The sequence below is a fragment of the Carcharhinus amblyrhynchos genome, chromosome 18, assembly GCF_965287045.1.
Source record: "Carcharhinus amblyrhynchos chromosome 18, sCarAmb.v2.hapA, whole genome shotgun sequence".
NCBI classification, from domain to species: domain Eukaryota; kingdom Metazoa; phylum Chordata; class Chondrichthyes; order Carcharhiniformes; family Carcharhinidae; genus Carcharhinus; species Carcharhinus amblyrhynchos.
The window spans coordinates 7,264,585-7,284,936 of NC_137341.1; the positions used below are offsets into that span (position 1 = coordinate 7,264,585).

Consider the following 20,352-nt stretch of genomic DNA (forward strand, 5'->3'; position numbering starts at 1 on the left):
TCCCAGTCAATGGCTGGGACATTTTGAGGTTACATGCCTTATCTATTAACCATTTCCTTTTTTCCCTTGTCGTTTTCCGACCTGACTGAAATGTTGTCTTCTCTTCAATCCTTGTCAATGCGCCTCGAATAAGTTGACTGTTCTGTCAATGGAGACTAATTGATTTGCTGTCTATTCCCAGGATTTTGTTTTTAATTATTTAAATCAGTTTGCTGTCATTGCCTGGCGGATGAATATTGGCAAAGGCACCAGAAGTCCTTGCTCTTCTTTTGAATAGTGCAGCAGGAACTTTTATTGCAGCCATTTAGATAAAGAGGGCCTTATGTCTGGCGTGAAATGCACTACCTCTAACAATGTAGGAGTTACTGAAAAATGTCACAATAGATTGTGGTCAAATCCTAGTTTGAAGCTTGAATGCAGAGCCTTGTAACAAATACTGATCATAGCTAGTTATATATTTTAGGTAATATTCTTTCATCTCAGTAGAGGCCAGTAGCAGTCTTTAAAATCCAAAAACCCAGGTGTATTTACTAAAAGAATAAAGCTGCAATATTCACTGTTTAAATTAAAAGACTCTCTCTTCCTCTCTCTATTTCTCTCTTCTCTCCTTGGCTATCTCAAAAGTCCAACTCACAATTAGTGAAGCCCTTCAGTTATCAAGGGTTTTAATCTTTTTAGCCAGCACACAGAATTTCAACCTGAATTCTCTACTTGAAAAAAAGATCTGCAGCCAGCTGGCTCTAAACCGCTTGAAAAGCACTCTACACCCAGAAATCTAAATCCATCCCCCCATCCCCACATTGTAAGTAATTTCTTTTGACCATTTTTTTGCTGTTGTTCATCTCCCAGCCAGCCTGGTCATAAGATCAGTTCCTGGAAGCAAGTTAGTTTGTGTAATAACTCAACTTTTTTCGCAGTAAGGGTGGTGAGCCTCTGGAACAAGCTGCCAGAGATAGTAATAGAGGCGGGTACAATTTTGCCTTTTAAAAAGCGTTTAGACAGTTACATGGGTAAGATGGGTATTGATGGATATGGGCTAAATGCGGGCAATTGGGATCAGCTTAGGGGTTTTAAAAAAAGGGCAGCATGGACAAGTTGGGCTGAAGGGCCTGTTTCCATGCTGTAAACCTCTATGATCTATAACTTCCGGTGAAATCTGGTTCTTAAAGGGACCTAACATAAAATATAGGACCTAATGTAAAACCACATGGGTGACAGCATATACATTCCAAAATAAAATCAATTGGTTGTGACCCTTTGGTCCTTGAAAGTTATCACTGTTAGAGTGAATTGGATCAAAGTAGGAAATGTAATTTTTATTTAGTGACTTGCAGTGGGGAAAGTTAAATGCTGGGCATTCACGTCAAGAACCTGAGCCCATAGCTGGTGAAAATGTAAGCGCCGAAAGTTTCCACTGTCTGTTGTCTACTTCCACATTGAAATAACCCAGCTTGAATCTGGCATTAAATTGATGAACTTGCTGAAAGATTGATGTGGCAGTTGAAAACAAATATCATTTATGAGGGAAGTTCACTGGGTCAGAGAAAAGGGAACTTCTCTGTATCTGATTGGGAGTTATGCATGGCAACTTGTTTTGGTTCCCAGTGTCAATATCCTTTCCCTTGCAGGGTCAAGATGTCACACAAATCTCTTCAGGAGAGGGTTTCAGCAGACTTTGGAATGAGACACATTTTTATTCATTGCTACAGGGAAACTGTATTTTGTGGAAAAAAGTAATTATCTCTTTAAAAACATGAGCACAGCCTCTAAAATCTCTGAATAACATTGGTCGTTTTTCCCATATCAAATCCTGGCTTTTATTGGGCTTTCTTCTGACGTAGTGTAGTTCCAGAATATATCGTGGAAACATTTGTGTAAATATCTACTGATATTTAGGCTTTAAAACTTCTAATGTTTATTGCATTGGGTTTTCCCAGAGAAGAAATGTTGCTATTCGTTAAATCACCAAGTGAACCTTCTTATACTTTTTTCAAATAATAGGAACATGACCATTGCAGCCTGAGTGAACACATTGCTGTATTCATGTTTTCTTTTTGTTTTACTGTTACTTTTTGAGTTTTAATTGAGGTGTACAAGATGACAAGGGCGCTCGACAAGGACACGGAGAGGATGTTTCCTCCTGTAGAGCAATCTAGAACAAGAGGTCAGAGCTTTAGGATAAGGGGTGACAGATTTAAAACACAGATGAGGAGAAATTACTTCTCTCAAAGGGAGGTGAGTCTGTTGAACTGACCACTCTTGGCTGCTGGTAAATGGAGTAAATAGATTTTTAATTAGTTTGGGTTTGAAGGGTGAACAGACAAAAAAGTGGAGATGAGGCTGAGATGAGATCAGCCATGATCATTTTGAATGACAGAGCAGGTTCGAGAGCCTAAATTGTCTACTCCTGCTCCTTGTTCTTATGTTTAATTGCAACTCACTAAGGTGACCCATTACCAAGGTTTATTAGTTTACCCGCCTATAAAAAGTACCAATTCTACGTTTCCTTTATTCTTTGGTGGGATGTGAGTGCAGCTGGCGAAGCTAGCAATTGTTATTCGTTCACAATTGTCCGTGAGAAGGGGTGGTGAGCTGCTTTCTTGAACCGCTGCAGTCCATCTGGTGAAGGTGCTTCCACAGTGCTGTTAGGGAAGGAATTCCAGGATATTGATCCAGCAACAGTGAAGCAACAGCAATCTGTTGTGTTTAGCTCGGAGGGAAACTTGCAGGTGGCAGTGTTACCGTCATTCCCCGCCCTTGTCTTCCAGGTGTTAGAGGTCATCCTTAATCATATGGTCAGTTAAGTCAAGCAATATCAATTAGTTTAATGTGAGATGAGTGATTGTGATATTTTTCAACTTGAGAATTATTCAAGGTTGTACTGTAATAACTGCGTCTGTAAGTAGCTGTGTAATTTATTTGATTAATTGCAGGAACATTAAAATAGTTTTTGCTTTATTAGTCATAGTTATGTGTACTCTGGCCCATAATAGTATGTGCTCTACTAGTATTTCCTTTTAAGTATTGCAAAAGTTTGATTCAGGTCTTTCTGGTAATGAATGGCGCCAGGATATAAACTTATAGATTTTATTTTATTGAGATAGTGAATGGGGTGCACACAACATATAAATGTAGTAGTAGATTTTCCTAATTTTGCATTTATTGATTTTTTTTATCATTTGAAAAAATGTTATATAATTTCTTCAAGGGAGTTAATCACGTGATGCATTTTTCTTTTTCCCTGTTGCAGTCATGCATCAGTCCACCTTGTGTTTTATATCTGATGTGAGCGGAGTATGATATTCTCAGGTTGGAAGCAGCAGGAATTAGAGCATGCTGTGTTCCTGAGGACTGTTTGCATTTCCAGTCCATAGAGAGTGTCTTAAACCTGAAATATCTACCAGAAGTGACTGCTGTTTGTTCACAGATGCAGCCTGATCCCTTGGGTGTTGTTGTCTTCTATGCTTGTGTTTTTAGATTTCCAGCATCTGTATTATTTGAATTTTTTGCAGCTTGTTTAAATTATTTTCAGGGTTGTGTTTGAGCTGCTGTGACTGAACAGCTGGCCTGCGCTTTACTCAGTAGTTACAATAACAGCTTGCAGTCACATAGCATCTTTAACATTCCACGTTGCTTTGGGAGACTAATCAGGCAGGAAGCCACAGGCGATAGTAGAACGGCTGACTTAAAGTTTGGTCGAATTGATAAGTTTTAATGAGCGTCTAAAGGATAACAGAGTGGTCAAAAGGAAAGGTTCAGGGTGGGAATTCCAGAATTTAGCACCTCGACAGCTGAGGACAAGACTGCCAAAAGAAAGACCGAGAAAACCAAGGATGTACATTCGCCAGAATTGGAAAAATACAAATTTCTCAGAGGCTTTGTCGTAGAGTCATAGAGGTTTACAATATGGAAGCAGGCCCTTCTGCCCAACTTGTCCATGCCACCATTTTTTTTAACCACTAAGATAGCCCCAGTTGCCTGTGTTTGGCCCATATCCCTCTATTCCCATCTTACCCATGTAACTGCCTAAATGCATTTTAAAAGACAAAATTGTATCCGGCTCTACTACTATCTCTGGCAGCTTGTTCCAGACACTCACCACCCTCTGTGTGGGGGGAAAAAAATGCCCCTCTAGACTCTTTTGTATCTCTCCCCTTGCACCTTAAACCTATGCCCTCTAGTTTTAGAGTCCCCTACCTTTGAGAAAAGATATTGACTATCGAACTGATCTGTGCCCCTCATTATTTTACAGACCTCTATAAGATCACCCCTAAGCCTCATACGCTTCAGAGGAAAAAGTCCAGACTATTCAGCCTCAAGATCTGGTAGCATCCTAGTAAATCTTTTCTGCGCTCTTTCTAGTTTAATAATATCCTTTCTGTAATGGGGTGATCAGAACTGTACACATTATTCCATGTGTTGCCTTACTCATGTCTTGTGGGGCTGGCAAAGTATTCAGGGATGAGATGAAGCCATGTGGTGGCGGGATTTGAATAGAATATACAAAGTGAGATTTAAAATGTGAGGGGTGTTGCTGGGCTGGTAGCCTATATAATTCAGTCATCACATGGGTGAAGGGTGAGCAGAACTTAGTGCGAGTCAGAATACCTGCTGTAGAGCTTAAAGGTGAGCTTTGTTGAAAATGAAAGATGAGGGGCTGGCTGGGAGAACATTGAAACAGGCAAGTCTGGAGATAACAAGATAATCAATGAGGGTTTCATCAGGAGATATACTGCAGAAAAAGTTATTTTCTTCAGTAATATTGCCTGTCAGGCAATACTACAGAGGTGAAAACAGATAGTCAAAGAACAAAAAAAAACAAAGAATAATACAGTATAGGCCCTTCAACCCATCAAGACTACGCCAACACATGACACCTTTCTGAACTAAAGACCTTTTGCCTGTGTGTGGTCTGCATCCCTCTCTTCCCTACCTATTCATGCACTGTCAAGATGCCTGTTAAATATTGCTATTGTATCTGCTTCTACAACCTCCTCTGGCAGCACATTCCAGGCACTTAGCGCACTCTGTATAGAAAACTTGCATCTAATATTGCCTTTAAACGTTCCCCTCTGTACCTTAAACCTATGTCCGCTAGTAATTGACATTTCTACCCTGGGAATGATGATGGTCAGGCTCGCATCTGATAAGTTGAAATATGCATTTCAAAAAAACTCTTAACAAATCACAGCTTGGTGGTGTTAGATAGGGGATAAATGTCATTCGGATATCAGGAGAACTCTGTGCTCTTTGCTGAATAAAGCCACGGAGCCTCGGAGAGGGCAAGCGGGTCCATAGATTAACAACAGTGCTGCACATCTTCAGTACCGCATTGAAGCGTCAGCCTCGCATTTTTGCTGGACCCCATAACCTTTTGATTCAGTGGCAAGAATTCTACCACCGTTGTCTATTTTGACCCGAGAAGGTTACGTGCTTCTAAATAGATACCTCAGATTTTTCTGGTCAGTTACTTTCTTGTGTCACAAAATATGGAGTAAAGTTTATTTGAAGAATAAGGAATATTCTGGTCAATAGGTTTGTTTGAAGCAACACCACCAAAACGAAGGAACATGCAATTACTGTGGATGAAATATTGCTTTGGATAAGATTTTGTTTTGCAGAGATTGGCTGATAAGTTTATTCATGTAACATGTTCTTGTGCAGAGCAATTCATTGAATGCAAAATTATTTTGACACTTCCCTGAGAAATGTGGTGAACAGATTATATAAGTGCAGGTTTTCATTTATTTACAAGGTTGCATGACAATTCATCAGTGATATTATCTCAAATTATATTGGAAGTATGTTATGCAGTTATGACTTAAAGAAGCCATGGCTGAAAGATAATTTTCCAGGTTTATGCCACCCACAAAGAGTCTCATACACCTGCTGTTCATAATCATGAAATTGTGCGCATTATTTAAATTTTCAAAACACTAAATGGATAAATATAGAATTGTGGATGAAAGGGCCATAATTTGTGATCCATTAGCTGGTGAATACAACCTCCCCACTGATAGCACAATCTTAGAAGATTTAAACAATTTCCTGGATCTTTATATTTCAACCATTTTTAATAGCTTAAATGCTATTAAATGGATAAAATTATGCCTTCAAAGCTTCTGGAATGAATTGTGATGCCATAAGGAAGCTGCTGCTGGACTGGGAAAACTAGTTTACCAGTGAGCTGTAGACGCACCCAAGGGTAGCTTGAGAAAACCATTCAGGGTGAAGATGAATTAACAGTTAAACTGTGGTTGAACACATCACCCTGTGCAATACGTGGCAAATGCGACCAAGGCAGATCCCCTGGATTTCACAACAACCCCTTCCAGTTGTTAGTAAACATTTCAGGTAGCTTGCTGATCCCAGCTGGCACCAAGAGGAGATGGCTCTTTGCCAGTCAGGCTTGTGGAAAAAAAAGCTGGAGGCAATTGGAGGGGGGCAAGCAATGATTGGCAGCAATATGCAAATTTAATCAAAAGGAGTACCACTGAGCCACAATAATGCAGTTCAAATGAAAAAGTTAACTTACCTTCTCTCTGATCATCAACCTGGCTAAAGAGTGTCTAAGAATATTATGCTACAGTCAGTCACAAACAAATTTTGCAGAGGGAACTCCAAATAGGCACCAGACCTTAAGTTTTCAGATGCAAAGGGCTTAATGCCTGTTTCAGATGTATGCTCTGGTCATCTATGACCAGATGATATCCATAGAATCCTACAGTGCAGATTGAGGCCATTCGGCTCATCGAGTCTGCACAGGCCACAATACCACCCAGTCCCTATCCCCATGCATTTACCCTAGTTAGCCCCACTGACATTAAGGGACAATTTAGCATGACCGATCCACCTAACCCACACATCTTCGGACTATGGGAGAAAACACATGCAGACACAGGGAGAATGTGCAAACTCCACACAGTGACCCAAGCCTAGAATTGAACGCAGGTCCCTGGTGCTGTGAGGCACTAGTGCTCATTACTGTGCCACCATGCCGCACCCCCAAAGGCCTGTGTTGGCCTGGGATTTGAACCCAGGACCTCACGCCTTCAAGTGCTATTACCCTAAGCAAGAATCATACCCGTAGACCAATGAACCTACAGCCAAAACCAACGAGCTCTTGTAGCACAGCCGTGTTATAGGACTCTTACAGATCCATTTTATACCTGTAAAATTGACATGGTGCAAGCAAGTCTCTAGGTGCTGATGCCCTGACATTATTGCCTTACTTGGTCACTTACAATCGACTCTTATCATGCTGTAGATGCAGCATTTTAGGTATTACTGCTTTTCTGCAGTAAGTAGCCAAAATTCTACAAATTCAATGCTAAAAACATGACATTAACGTCCCTAATGATATGTTTTCTGCAAGTGATTTTTATTGACAATGTTGGTTGCTTCCCAAGATTGCCAAAATCTTCGAGAGGAAATGGACAACAAAAATAGAATATATGTGGGAATAGGCAAAGTGCCCGATTTAGCTCATACGCTTTTCTTGCTATTGTGGTTGAAGAAAAAGTTTTTAAAATAGCGTTTCAAGAAAATTGAGAATTTACTGTAAACAATTGCAGAAAAGGAACTGAGTAATTGTCAGTAGGACAGATGTTTCTTTAAAGTAAGTTCTCCCATAGTGGCCCAATGGTTGCTAGAGTGCATCCTAGCCATGCCTCAGCAGCAGACTCCTTCAGACCGGTGGGAAGCTGAGCACGGACCGTGGCTGTGGAAGAAGAAAATGAGGGTTCTGTGCAGTTTGCAGCGTCTTCATTATCCAGGGCATCTCCAGTCCCTTAGAAGGAGCACGTGTGATGCACGTTCCAGTGACAATGAATGTCCTTACAGAATTGCAGGTCGAGCAGTCATGGGGGCCCAGCCAGATCCTGCACACCGAGACCAATTCCCATGGACCTTATGAGTCAGAGACATGAGCAGCCCACCTCTATCTCTTCAAAGGCAACAAGGGAAACACTTTTTAAGAGTGTTTGCTCTCTGGGCTCCATGTTGCATTGATCACTGAATGGATTGCTGTGGTGTATGATCTTCCATAGTTTGTAAATAATTTGTTACACTCACAATTTAATTAAAGTAATTGTTACGATGTTTAACATGTCCTTTACAAATCAGTGCCAAAACTATTTAGAATGTATACGTATATCAGTAGGTTCTCGGCAGTGCAGTGGAGACTGCAGTGGGTAGGTCATCTCCATGTGCCAGTGGACTTGTGAAGTTGTTGGCATGGTTGACTTCCTTGTGAAGATTCATCACTTTTTTTTTATTCATTCATGGGATATAGGTGTCGCTGGTTGACCAATATTTATTGCCCATCCCTAGTTGTCTTGGAGGGCAGTTGAGAGTGAACCACATTACTGTGGATCTAAAGTCACACGTAAGCCAGATCCGGTAAGGATGGCAGATTTCCTTCCCTAAAGAGACATTAGTGAACCAGATGGGTCTTTCCGACAATTGACAATGGTTTCATGCTCATTAGTATATTCTTAATTCTAGATATTTTTAATTGATTTCAAATTCCACCATCTGCCGTGGTGGGACTCGAACCCGGAGCCCTAGAATATCAGCTGAGTTTCTGGATTAATATTCTAGTGATAATACCACAAGGCCATCGCCTCCGTTGATGCAGTGTCATGTTTGTCTTCAGTATTCAACTACATCGGGACCTTTGCCTGAACCATTGCTGGATCAGTAAGTCTCCTACAGCAGAACTTCTTGCATCGATGCCTCACTAACTTCCTAGGCATATCACTGCAGCCGAATCTGTGTCTTCTCAGACCTTTAGTCCTTCTCCCTCACCCTGCTGCTCCTCTCCCCCCAAAGACATGGGGCCTTGCTTGTGATTAGTGTCCTCAAACATTATTCCCCTTTGCTTGCCATGTTATGCAGCGTGCAATATTTATTCATTTTTATTCATTTATGGGATGAGAACATTGTTGGCTGGGCCAGCATTTATTGCTCGTCCCTTACTGCCTTCCATTTCAGAAGACATTTGAGAATCAACCACTTTGGCTCTGGAGTCAAGTATAGACCAAACTGGGTAAGAATGGCAGATTTCCTTCCCTGAAGAGCATTAATGATTCAGATGGATTTTACAACAATCCACAGTGGTTTCATCGTCATCAGTAGATTTTTTAATTCCAGATTTTTAGTGAATTCAAATTTCACCACCTGCCTCGGTGAGATTTGAAGCTGGGCCCTCCTGTTCCGGGTTGCCGGATTGCTAGTGCAGTGACAATACCAATGTGCTACTTAGTCCCCTATGACACCATGCAGTGGACCCTGGACAGTGTACATTGCAGAGCTCCACCACAGTGACCGAGGCAACCAAACCTCACCGTGTGTGAAAGTGACTCTCCTTCTGGTGATGATGGGCATTTGTTCATGAACCTGCAGGTGTGTTGGGAACCACCTCCTTCTCATCAGTCAGAATCCAGCCACATACCAATGGGTGGAAGAGCTGACGCAGGCTTGATTCCCAGCAGATGCCTGGAAATCATGCACAGACGTACAGGAAGTACGTCCTGTGGTCATAGCTGGGTATTGATAAAATGGTAGACCTTTCTATCGATGAATCTGTCAGACCTATCCCTTAATGTCTTGTTGGAAACATACGTGCCAATCAATCGCAAACTTCACGTTAGGAAAACCAGCTATTGTGGGAAAACCTGTTGCCCTCGGCACTTAGGAGCTCACATCCGTTGGGAAACTAATGAAATCAACCAGCCTTGCAAAGAGGGCATCTGTGACGACGTGCATACAGCAATGAGCAGGACTGAGACCAAGATATCCCACAGAGGTCAACAGCTGAACCCTGAAATAATCCCACAGTGAAAATATTCTGTGCCATTGCCATCTTCAGTGCTACCAGTGGGGTCTATTGATGAGTAGTGTGAGCTGAGAGTTCAACATTGTGGACAAAGCAGATGTTCCTCACCATCTCCCTATCTTCCCTTGCACTAGTGTTTGAACATTTCTGCGTACCTACGCCTATTGTGGTTGGCCCTGTGCTCCACTTACCCACAGGTCCTTCTCCTCGGCCTTGATCCTCAGATTCACTCTTCTTCATACCACTTAATATGTTGCTGCACTGCCTCGATGGCTGGCTGGAGTGAGGGAATTGTTGCCATTTTCATTGGTAGCCTTCCTTCCTTGGATAGTATTTCTAAACGTTGGGCACAGTGGCCTGATGCCACTTTGGTTGTAGATTGTTGAGCAGCCCCTGAGTTGCCATAGGAGTCTCTTCTCATCTCCCTTGTGCATTTCCAGCACCTTCACTGGGCATTTCAAACTCTCCTTCCTACAAAGGTCTGCTCACCTGCTAACTTTTCCAAACTTTTCTGTCCGTCCTGTGCGTGCCCCTCGCCACCTCCTATCCTGCCTTATCCCCCAGCCAATGGTTGGTGCCATTTTGGTTAAGTTGGAGGCCCCTTCTGTCACCATGAAAATCTGGGCCTATGTGTTTCATTGTTGCTGAACCAGGTTTTGGCTTTGCCCCATCCACATGTATCCACTTTCCGACTCAACTTGTTGGATGGTACCCAAAATTGGAACTTTGTTTTCATTCTAAGGAAGCTAAGGCTGATTGCAGTCTCAGGATTGAAATAAATGTTTTTTAAATGCCCTAAGCAAACAAAACAATGGTGTGCTTTTCAACTAGTTAAGCTCGCTGCTTGTCTCGAGTCACATGTTTAACGTGTAGTGTGAAAAGACGATCTCATTTTAAAACCTAAGAATGACTAAGTAGGTCATAAGTTTCCATTTCATGCACGTTGAGTATCCTGCAATGGGGAATTGGAGTGCAGTGGCATCTCTTGGGAGAAACAGAGTTCATTTTTCATTCCAAAGATGCTGAATCCCCCACTGAGTGTTTCTAGCATTTTCTGTCTGGTTTCCAGCATCTGGACAGCACAGTGGTTAGCACTGCTACCTCACATTGTCAGAGATGCGGGTTCAGTTCTGGCCTTGGGAGCTTGTATGTTCTCCTCTTGTCTGTGTGGGTTTCCTCCGGGTGCTCCGGTTTTCTCCCACACTGCAAAAATGTGTGGCTTAGGTTGATTGGCCATTCTAATTGTCCCTTTGTGTCAGAGGGATTGACAGGGTAAATACTTGGGGTTACGGGGTTAGAGGTGGGATTGATGGTTAGAGGTGGGCTTAATGGGCCAAATGGTCTCCTTTTGCACTGTAGGTTCTATGAATGGCCTCCTATCTGCATTGTACGGATTCTATGATCTTGCTTTCTCGCTGCACAATTGTAGTTGTCTTAAAAATTGGCTTAAAAAATTAATTTAACACTATACAAGAAGGTACACATTTCAGATTGCGTGTAACCTCCCTGTGGATCTAAACAAACTGACCTTTGGGGTAATGGACAATATAGCTTCTCTGGTAGAGCTGTGAAAATCCAAGACGGTTCTCTCGTTTCTCATTCTTTTGCCTTTTGTCCCACCCCACTCTTTCCTCCACCCCTTCCATTTTTATCTCTTCATCTGACTTTAACTTTCTTTCCCTCGTCCACTCCACCTCACCATGCTGCCTTATCTTTTAAGCCTTCTTAACCTGAACATTACATCGAGAATGGTTCAAATTAGCCATCAATTAATCCTTTCTGCCAACTACAGTGGAAAGGAAATTGTGTGAGGTTTATGACAGGATCTAAATGACGTTGGGACTTGGCAAAATTAAGTTCTAGTTCCCTACTTTTAAATCCATGTGAAACCAAGAAAACTAATGCTGTTTTTGTTTCCATAATGTTTGAGTGAATTTGTTGCTTTTTTTTCTGGTTTCTTGCTATATCTTGTCAATGTGTAATGGATTAGTGCATTTTTATGTATGTCTGATGTGTTGGCATATCTGTTTTGACAGGTAGGGCGGTGGGAACACAGAACAAGATCGCTCACAAAGTTGTTTGGTTCCCCTTTCACTGCGTGTTACTCTGTAGCAATTGTAATCCTACTGCTGAACTTCTACAGGAGCTACAGGTGAGACAATTGTCCATAGTTACTTCAGAATATGTGACAAGAGCGATTTTCTTTATGTGCTCGCACAGATAGAACTTTAGAATCCCTACAGTGCAGACAGAGGTCATTCAGCCCATCAAGTCTGCACTGACTCTCCGAGAGAGCATTTTATCATTCATACACTTTATACGTAAAGCCGCAATAAGGTATTGATATGGTATCACCTTTAAAAGAATCATTAGGATTTTCTTTCAAAAGTAATTTATGCTAGGTGAGCATGGATTGTAATGTAATTTCTGTTGTTAGGTAGATAATTAATGAATTGAAAAATCATCATGGTCGCAAGAGTTGAGCCGTAATGACAATACAAATGAAATAAGTCATAGTTATAGACAATGTATAAAATATAAAAGGATTGCACAATTATGATCATTTCAATACACACAATTACAATTCATTGCAAAATGCAGCTCTTCATTTACAGAATAAAAATGAAAGGTCTCCTGCACTCTGCGTTTTATAAGTCCATAGATCACCCGTGCCATATGTTGAACGTGTCTTGAGGTTCATTGTGCAAACCTTGGATTCGGAAATTCAATTTTCGTACCCGGTAACCTGAGGTTTTCATTTGGAATGGTGAACAATATAACATGTCTTATAGCCAGCTTCAGATGATGTGTACTGCTGCCCTTATTGACGCACGTGTTCTGCAACGGTTAGTGCTTGGTACTAAATGAACTGAATTAGGAAAGAAATAGATCCAATTCCAATTTATTCCAGGTTTAAGATTGCTTTGCAACTCTTTGGCTTGTGTGCCTGGTACTACACAGCTCTTCTTAGTGCTGGAAACACAGATCATGCCACTGTCATGCTGAAAGAGGTGAGGGAGGGCAGCCTACTCATACATCTTCACTTGTCCTGGAGAAGCAGCATGCAATAATACCAGAGAGAAGGCTTGAATGGGAGGCAGAGTGTGAGACACGGATAATTTGACACTTAGAGGAGGCAATGCTTGATGTGTGTGTGTGCCACTGCGGCAGGCAGAGCAGGATAATTGGATGGCTGTACTTCAGGTGGAAGGAATGGAGGTAACTCTTGTCCAGTGCACGCTGTGGCTGTGTGAACACTCTCAACTATGGTTGTACTGACGGACATGTTAAGTTGTCTGAATCATCATTGTGACCTTCTTCTTGTTTTTCTTGTAGCGCCTTGTGTCTTGGGGACATAACAAGGTGGTCCAGTGAAGAATTTAGCAGCCTCTTCAGCAGTGGGGAGTCTCCACAAAGCCTGCACTGTCACATCAGACCTCTGTAACATCCACCAGCACAGATACACTCATGTCAAAATTGCAGTGAAGAGCACTGGGTAAGCAGCACATCACAAGTGAAAAGGAGGAGAGTGAGGCAGCATCAAATGCTGGCACTTTCCCTCAGAGAACAAACACAGCCATTCTCCACAGGACAGAGATGCTGAGCTTCGAGTGAGTCTTTCTGGCACATCAAAGGTGGGTGAGTTTCTGAACGTCGGAGATTCCTGAGATACCCTGGAGACTCAGGCAGTCAGTGGAGGAGCCCATTTGCAGTGCATGTGCTCTGTTACAATTTGTGTCCTTAAGGCCCTTCATTGAGAGAGTGCCCACCATCATAGAGACGCACGTGAGGTACCACTCTGGGTGCAAGGGCAGCATGCTGACATGCACAGAAAGGCTGTGACTCGTTATGTGAAGAACATGTCGCTGATGGCACGGTGATGTTTGGAGTGGTGAGTGCCAGCTGCATCCCAGCCGAAGGTTTCATCAAAAGCCACAGACATCTCAGCAGGATGCAGGAACAATGGAGAAGGCTGTCACCGCCTTCCTGTGGGTCACAGCAGAACACCTGTTGGTCTCAGCTGGGAGAACTACGCTGTTGATTGCGCTTGATGGTCACCTAGATAGATTTGATCTGTTTTTACTGATTTATCTCGTTTAAGTGATGTACAGCATTATATCAATCAGATCTCTGTGTTTTTAAAGCTTGCTGTGAAGACTGAAATGAAGGTTAGAAGTTGACAGTGAGGGATCAGGATCAGAGCCCTGGACTTGATGAGATTGCATGGCCTGTGATTGGCTATGCTAATCCAATTCTTTCCTAATTCAGTTCTTTTGGTACCAAGCACTAACTGCGTGGCCTGTGATATAGGATTCTGGTGGCAGTGGAGAGTCAAAGCTCCATTTGTCTGTATGGTAGAGGGACAGTTCATATTTGTGTGCTTCCTGGATAATTCATCTCTGGTGGAGGGTGACTTTTGGAGTTATCTGCCATAGTACTGGGAGCCACTGCAGTCAAACACTGCTGAATCAGCAGTTCCCTTGCAGCCATGCCAACCTTCTGACCATCATGAAATATGGGATGGTCTCAGTGTCTTCCTCCAATGTCTGGGGACTGGGCTACCCTCTCCCCTGTCTCATCTGGTGGCACAGTGGTTAACATTGCTGCCTCTCAGCACCAAGAACCCAGGTTCAATTCCGGCCTCAGGTCGCTGTCTCTGTGGAATTTGCACATCCTCCCCACGTCTTCACGCGTTTCCTCTGATGCTCCGGTTTCCACCCACACTCCAAAGATGTGCAGGTTAGGTGGATTGGCTATGCTAATCTGTCCCTAGTGTCAGGGGGATTAATAGGGTAAATGTATGGGGTTATAGGAATAGTACCTGGGTGGGATTGTGGCCAGTACAGGCTTGATGGGCTGAATGGCCTCCTTCTCTACTGTAGGAATTTTCTGATTCTATAAAAATGATGTTTCAGTCTTTCTCTTCGTCTTTGTATTGTCATGTTGAGCAGCGCACAGTAGACACCCACAATACAGGATACCCTGGCTGACTCACACTGGAGGGTACAACCTGATCATCAAGGCAACAGAAGCGTATCATCAAGCTGCCAATGGTCTGTTCAACACAAGTGCATGTGAGCAGATGATCTGGGGTTGTAGCACTTCTCCGCTTCTATGCTTGATTCTTCAGAACTGCCTCTTTAGAGTTTAATTCTTATCCTCCCAGCAGCTATCTATAGTGTGGCACCTCTTTCAGGATGGTGGAATCATGACAGCTGCCCGAGGACTGAGCGAGGATCTTCAAGATAGTTAGTCAATGAGTGAACGACTGACTGGTCTGCTGGTACCTTGCTGGCTATGTGGATGCAATTGATAATCCTGTGGACCTGAGATTATCGATTAATGATGGTAGAGTCCATTGGCCCATCTATCTCAAAATAGATGTAATCTTTCACTGAAGGTGAATAGATGAAAGATCAGATCTATTCACCTTCAATAAACTTACGCAGATAATGTCCCAGATACCACCATCATCCTTCCTGTCCGTCCAGCAGGACAGACCCAGCAGAGGTGGGGGCCACAGTGGCTGTTGGGGGAGAGTCTCATGTCAGCAGGTCAAAAATGGGCAAGGGAACCTCCTGCTGCTTATGACACCATCTCCTTACAGCTCATAATTCAATGCTCTTCCATGTTGAACACCACTTGGAGGAAGCACTGAGGGTGGTAAAAGTGCAGAATGTGCTCTGGGTGGAGGACTTCATGACCAAGAGTGGCTTGGTAGTACCACACAGACCGAGCTGGCTGGGTCCTAAAGGACATGGCTACTAGACTAGGACTGCAGCAGGTGGTGAGGGAACCAACAAGAGAGAGAAAAACTTACTGCGCTTCATCCTCACCAACCTACCTACCACAGCTGCACCTGTCTATGACGTATCAGTAGGAGTGACTACTACACAGGCTTTGTGGAGACTGTTTACGTACACATTGAGGATACCCTCCATTGAGTTGTGTGGCTCTACCACTTGCTAAATGGGATTTAGCAACACAAGACTGGGGGCAATACGGGCTATCATCAGGAGCAAAATTGTACTCAGCCACCATCTGTAACCTGATGGCCCGATATATCCCCCACTCTGCCATTACCACCAAGCCAAGGGATCAACCCTGGTTCAATGAGGAGTGCTTGAGGGCACACCAAGATCAACACCAGGCATACCTAAAATTGAAGCATCAACCTATGAAACTATGACACAGGACTACTTGCGTTCCAGACAGCATAAGCAGCAAGTAATAAAGCTAAGTGATTTCATAACCCATGGATCAGATCTAAACTCTGCAATGCTGCCATGTCCAGTCATGAATAGTGGCGGACAATTAAACAACTCGCTTGAGGACGTGGCCCCACAAATACCCCCATCTTTAATAGTGGAGGAGCCCAGAACAATGTGCAAAAGATAAGGCTGAAGCATTTGGAAGTCTTCAGGTAGAAGTGAACTGATCTGGAGTAGCCATATAAATACTGTGCAGTTCAGAGGCTAGGAACCCTGCAGCGAGTAACTCATCTCCTGACTCCCCCAAAGTCTGTTCACCATCTACAACGTACAAGTCAAGAGTGTGATGGAAAACTAAAGTTAAAGTTTATTTATTAGTCACAAGTAAGGCTTACATTAACACTGCAATGAAATTATTGTGAAATTTCTCAAGTCGCCACACCGTGGCGCCTGTCTGGGTCAATGCACCAAACCAGCACGTCTTTCAGACTGCGGGAGGAAACTGGAGTACTTGGAGGAAACCCACGCAGACACAGAGGGAACATGCAAACTCCGCAAAGACAGTGACCCAAGCCGGGAATTGAACTCAGGTCCCTGGAGCTGTGAGGTAGCAGCGTTAACCATTGTGCCATCGTGCCCCCCAATACTCCCCACTTGCTTGGATGAGTACAGCTCCAAAAACACTCAGGAAGTTCATTACCATCAGGACAAAACAGCCCACTTGATTGGCACCCCTTCCACAAAAATTCAGTCCGTCCAACACCGAACATTACTGAAAGGTTTTTCTTGTTTATGCAGAATTGAGAGATCAGCACATGCAAAAATCAGCAAGAATGATTTTGGAATGTCTTCTTTTCACTGAAGGAAAGAACAGATAAAAATAAAGGGCATAAATGACGAACAGACCCATCCGTGCTCGTTCTGTCTTTTAGACAGTGTATTCCAGTACATCACCTTACCAATAACTAGTAGTCATAACTGCTGTGGGACAGTCAAAACAGCAAGAGAGAAAAAACTGGCCAATTTAATCAAACTTCTGGGAAAGAAAGGCAATTATCAGTACAATGTTTCTGAGAATCAGAGATAAGGCCACTGAATAAGTACAGAGTTTGGTGTCAGTGGGAGTCAAGGTTAGCACTATCTACTATTTTAAGCTATTGATGTATGGATCATAAGTGTACCACATCTTCATTTTTCTTAGAAAACAGTCTACAAAGCATAGCATCGTAATGTTCAAGGCACAGTTGACTACACTGTGTATTAGCAGAGAGAATAAGACATTTTCAGATCATACTGTCCAGAATGTGGTCAACCAAGAGGCAGTGATAGACAGTCCAAAGTGGAGAAATAGTGTAGAAGACAACAATTTGGTACCCAGCTGTAGGGGCAACAGAAAGCTTGGGCACAGGAGCCTCTGATTGACAGAAACCTTTCAATAGATGAGGGTCCAGGATCTCTGAGTTGGACAATGATTATGACTCAGAGGAGGATGGTTCTGAGCAGCAGTCCAAAGATGTGTGGGTGAGATACATTGGCCATGCTGAATTGCCTCTTAGTGTCCTGGGATGCATAGGATAGCGGGATTAGCGGGGTAAATATGTGGGGTTGCGAGGATAGGGTTTAGGTGGGATTCTTGTCGGTGCAGACTCGATAGGCCAAATAGCCTCCTTCTGCACTTTAGGGTTTCTATGATTATCATACTATGGTGTAAAGGACTATCCAAGTGATATAAAATGGATGGCTGACAAGACTAGGAGGCGGAAGATTCTTTAATCTGAACATTAGAGATATTGGATTCTTGACCAGAATACCTTTCTAACGTCAGGGGAAAAAACTTTATGGAATGTGTGGTCAAGCTAAGAGAGATAGCAGAACAGCAAGAATAGGGGGATTTAATAAAGCTGAACTTTATAAAGTTTATTTATTAGTCGCAAGGAAGACTTACATTAACACTGCAATGAAGTTATTGTAAAAATAAATAAAACTATCGAGTCTGCGTCCCTTAACTATTGAAGTGTGAATGTAAATGTACTTTAGAAATGGAATTTATTATGAAAAAATAACAACTCATGAGCCTTGACCAGCATCCGAGACAGTTATTGCAAACCAGCATGCAGCTAGCTTTACTCACAGTTCCACCTCTTTCCTTCTGCCTTTTAAAGACATCTTAAACCTATGTAATTGATGAAACTTTTGGTTACGTCTCCGAACTACCCCAAAATGGTTCAGTGTCCATTAATTTTTCTTTTATTTTTCTCTGTGTAGCAAGTCCAAGTTTCTCAATATTCCTTGATTTCTGAATGTGATGTGTCATCTACCATGATACGGGTACTCTAAGTGGAGTCATGGCTGACACAGGTTTGTAGGTCAACCAGGGGACTAATTGTTCTAAGAGTCTTCAGGTTGGCAACCAGTTAGCTGCTCAACACCCTTAATAAGCTCCCACCAGCTACTTTTTTCTTAGTCCTAATGCATGAATCCATTTTCATAAGATTGCCCTTTCAACTGTGAACCCAAGCATGATTGTAAGCACAAAGTAATTTGTAGAATACAGAATGAACGGTAATCCCTTTTGCTAATGAGGTATTAACTAGACATCACATTGCATTCCAGAACCACTCCTGATCTCTCTGAAGTCAGCAGAAAATGGCACCCACAGGCAGTAGATTTGGGTTGAAAATTCTTTATTTTTTAGAGAGAAATTGAAATAGGTACTCAAAATGGATTTATTAGCTGACCGTGCACTGCCACATAATCAGTGATCTCCCAGTAATACTCAAACTGTTTTAAAATAATATGTGAAAACCATTAGTTTTCATAATCCTGGTGCGTATATCTGTGAAGTCAAGCTTTTGTTAGAGAGAGGCAACATCAGATCTGTCTCTCTCCTTCCAGCTGTACAATGATACAGCAAAAAAGGCACTAATGAACAAGGACTTGACCTTTGCAAATCTTCAGGTTTCTTTGAACATGGTGCCGCAAAAGATAAAAGGTTGCTTTCAAAATAATTCAAACCTGTCAATCAGAAACTCCCAAGGCTTTAAAGCAACAAACTAAGAATAAATATGAGTAATATTGAGTGATTTTATCACCAAGGTGCACCAGCTAATTCTTATCGAGTGATCCAAATAGCTTGTGCTAAACTGTTTTCATAGAGGCCACTTGGCCCATGGAGTCTGCACTGTCTATCCAAAAGGGCACCTTGCACTATCTCTGTAACTCCATGCATTTACCGCACTAATCTTCTAACCTATACATTTTGGGACACTAAGGGGCAATTTAGCTTGTCCAATCCACCTAACCTGCACATCTTTGGACTTCTCATCTGCTTTAATCTTGAATTGCCAACATAGGCACAACGGGTACCTGACTAGCTTTAAATGAACAGAATAACTTTTAATGGTAGGGTGCAAATATTCCCAAACTGGGAGGCCATAATGATGTCAGAGAGGCAATGGTTGGAGGTGATGGAAGAGAGGGCCGTAAGTATAATGCGCTAACTGGCAATGTTTGCGATACATTTTTCTCCATGGTGGCACTGTAGCACTCTTCTCAGTTCTCTCAGGTTGATTCCAGGCACTTTTCTCTCCAACATTCAGATAGCTCCTGTAGAAGGTTCCATTTTACAAATGTTGTCAGTATCCTCAAGTATTTGGAGATTGTACCTCTGTGCAGTATATATATCTTTTTTAAATTGCTCATGCCCCAAGGTCCCAATGCCATAGAGAAATAAACAAAGATCAGCAAAAAAAAAACTCATTACCCCCCTCCTCCTTCATAACTCTGCGTCAAAAATTTGTAAACAGGTTCTTTACTTAAAATTCTATCTTAAATACCTACATTTTTTGTTGTAAGGTCTTCATGAGTCCTTGGATCCCCAGGATATTTAGATGGAACAAATAGTTTAAAGTTTATTTATTAGTCACAAGTGAGGCTTACATTAACACTGCAACGAAGTTACTGTGAAATTCCCCTAGTGATTTAACCAATGAGTTGGAGCTGGGGTGGGACACCCGGCAGGTTTTGCAGCAGAGCCTGTTTTACTGCTATCCAGTTACTCGCTCTTCACTGGTTGGAGTCAGACCTAACACAAAGGTAAATGGTTGTGGTTGTTGGAGGTCAATCATCTCAGCCCCAGGACATGACTGTCGGAGTTCCTTAGGTAGTATACTAGGCCCAACCATCGTTCCCTCCATTATAAGGTCAGAGTGGGGATGTTGGCTGATTGTATAATAATCTTCAGTCCCATTCCTCAACTGCCAAAGCATTCTGTGCTCATGCAACAAGATCTGAGCGTTCAGG

General features: G+C 42.5%; 1 protein-coding gene across 1 annotated transcript in view; it reads left to right on the top strand.

Annotated features, from left to right (window-relative positions):
* pemt (phosphatidylethanolamine N-methyltransferase) overlaps positions 1-20,352 on the top strand; it is a 107,374-nt gene that overhangs the window by 30,893 nt on the left and 56,129 nt on the right. The window contains exon 3 of the mRNA XM_080206302.1: positions 11,875-11,990. Within this exon, the coding sequence (XP_080062428.1) occupies positions 11,875-11,990 (116 nt within the window). The remainder of the gene's footprint in view (positions 1-11,874; positions 11,991-20,352) is intronic.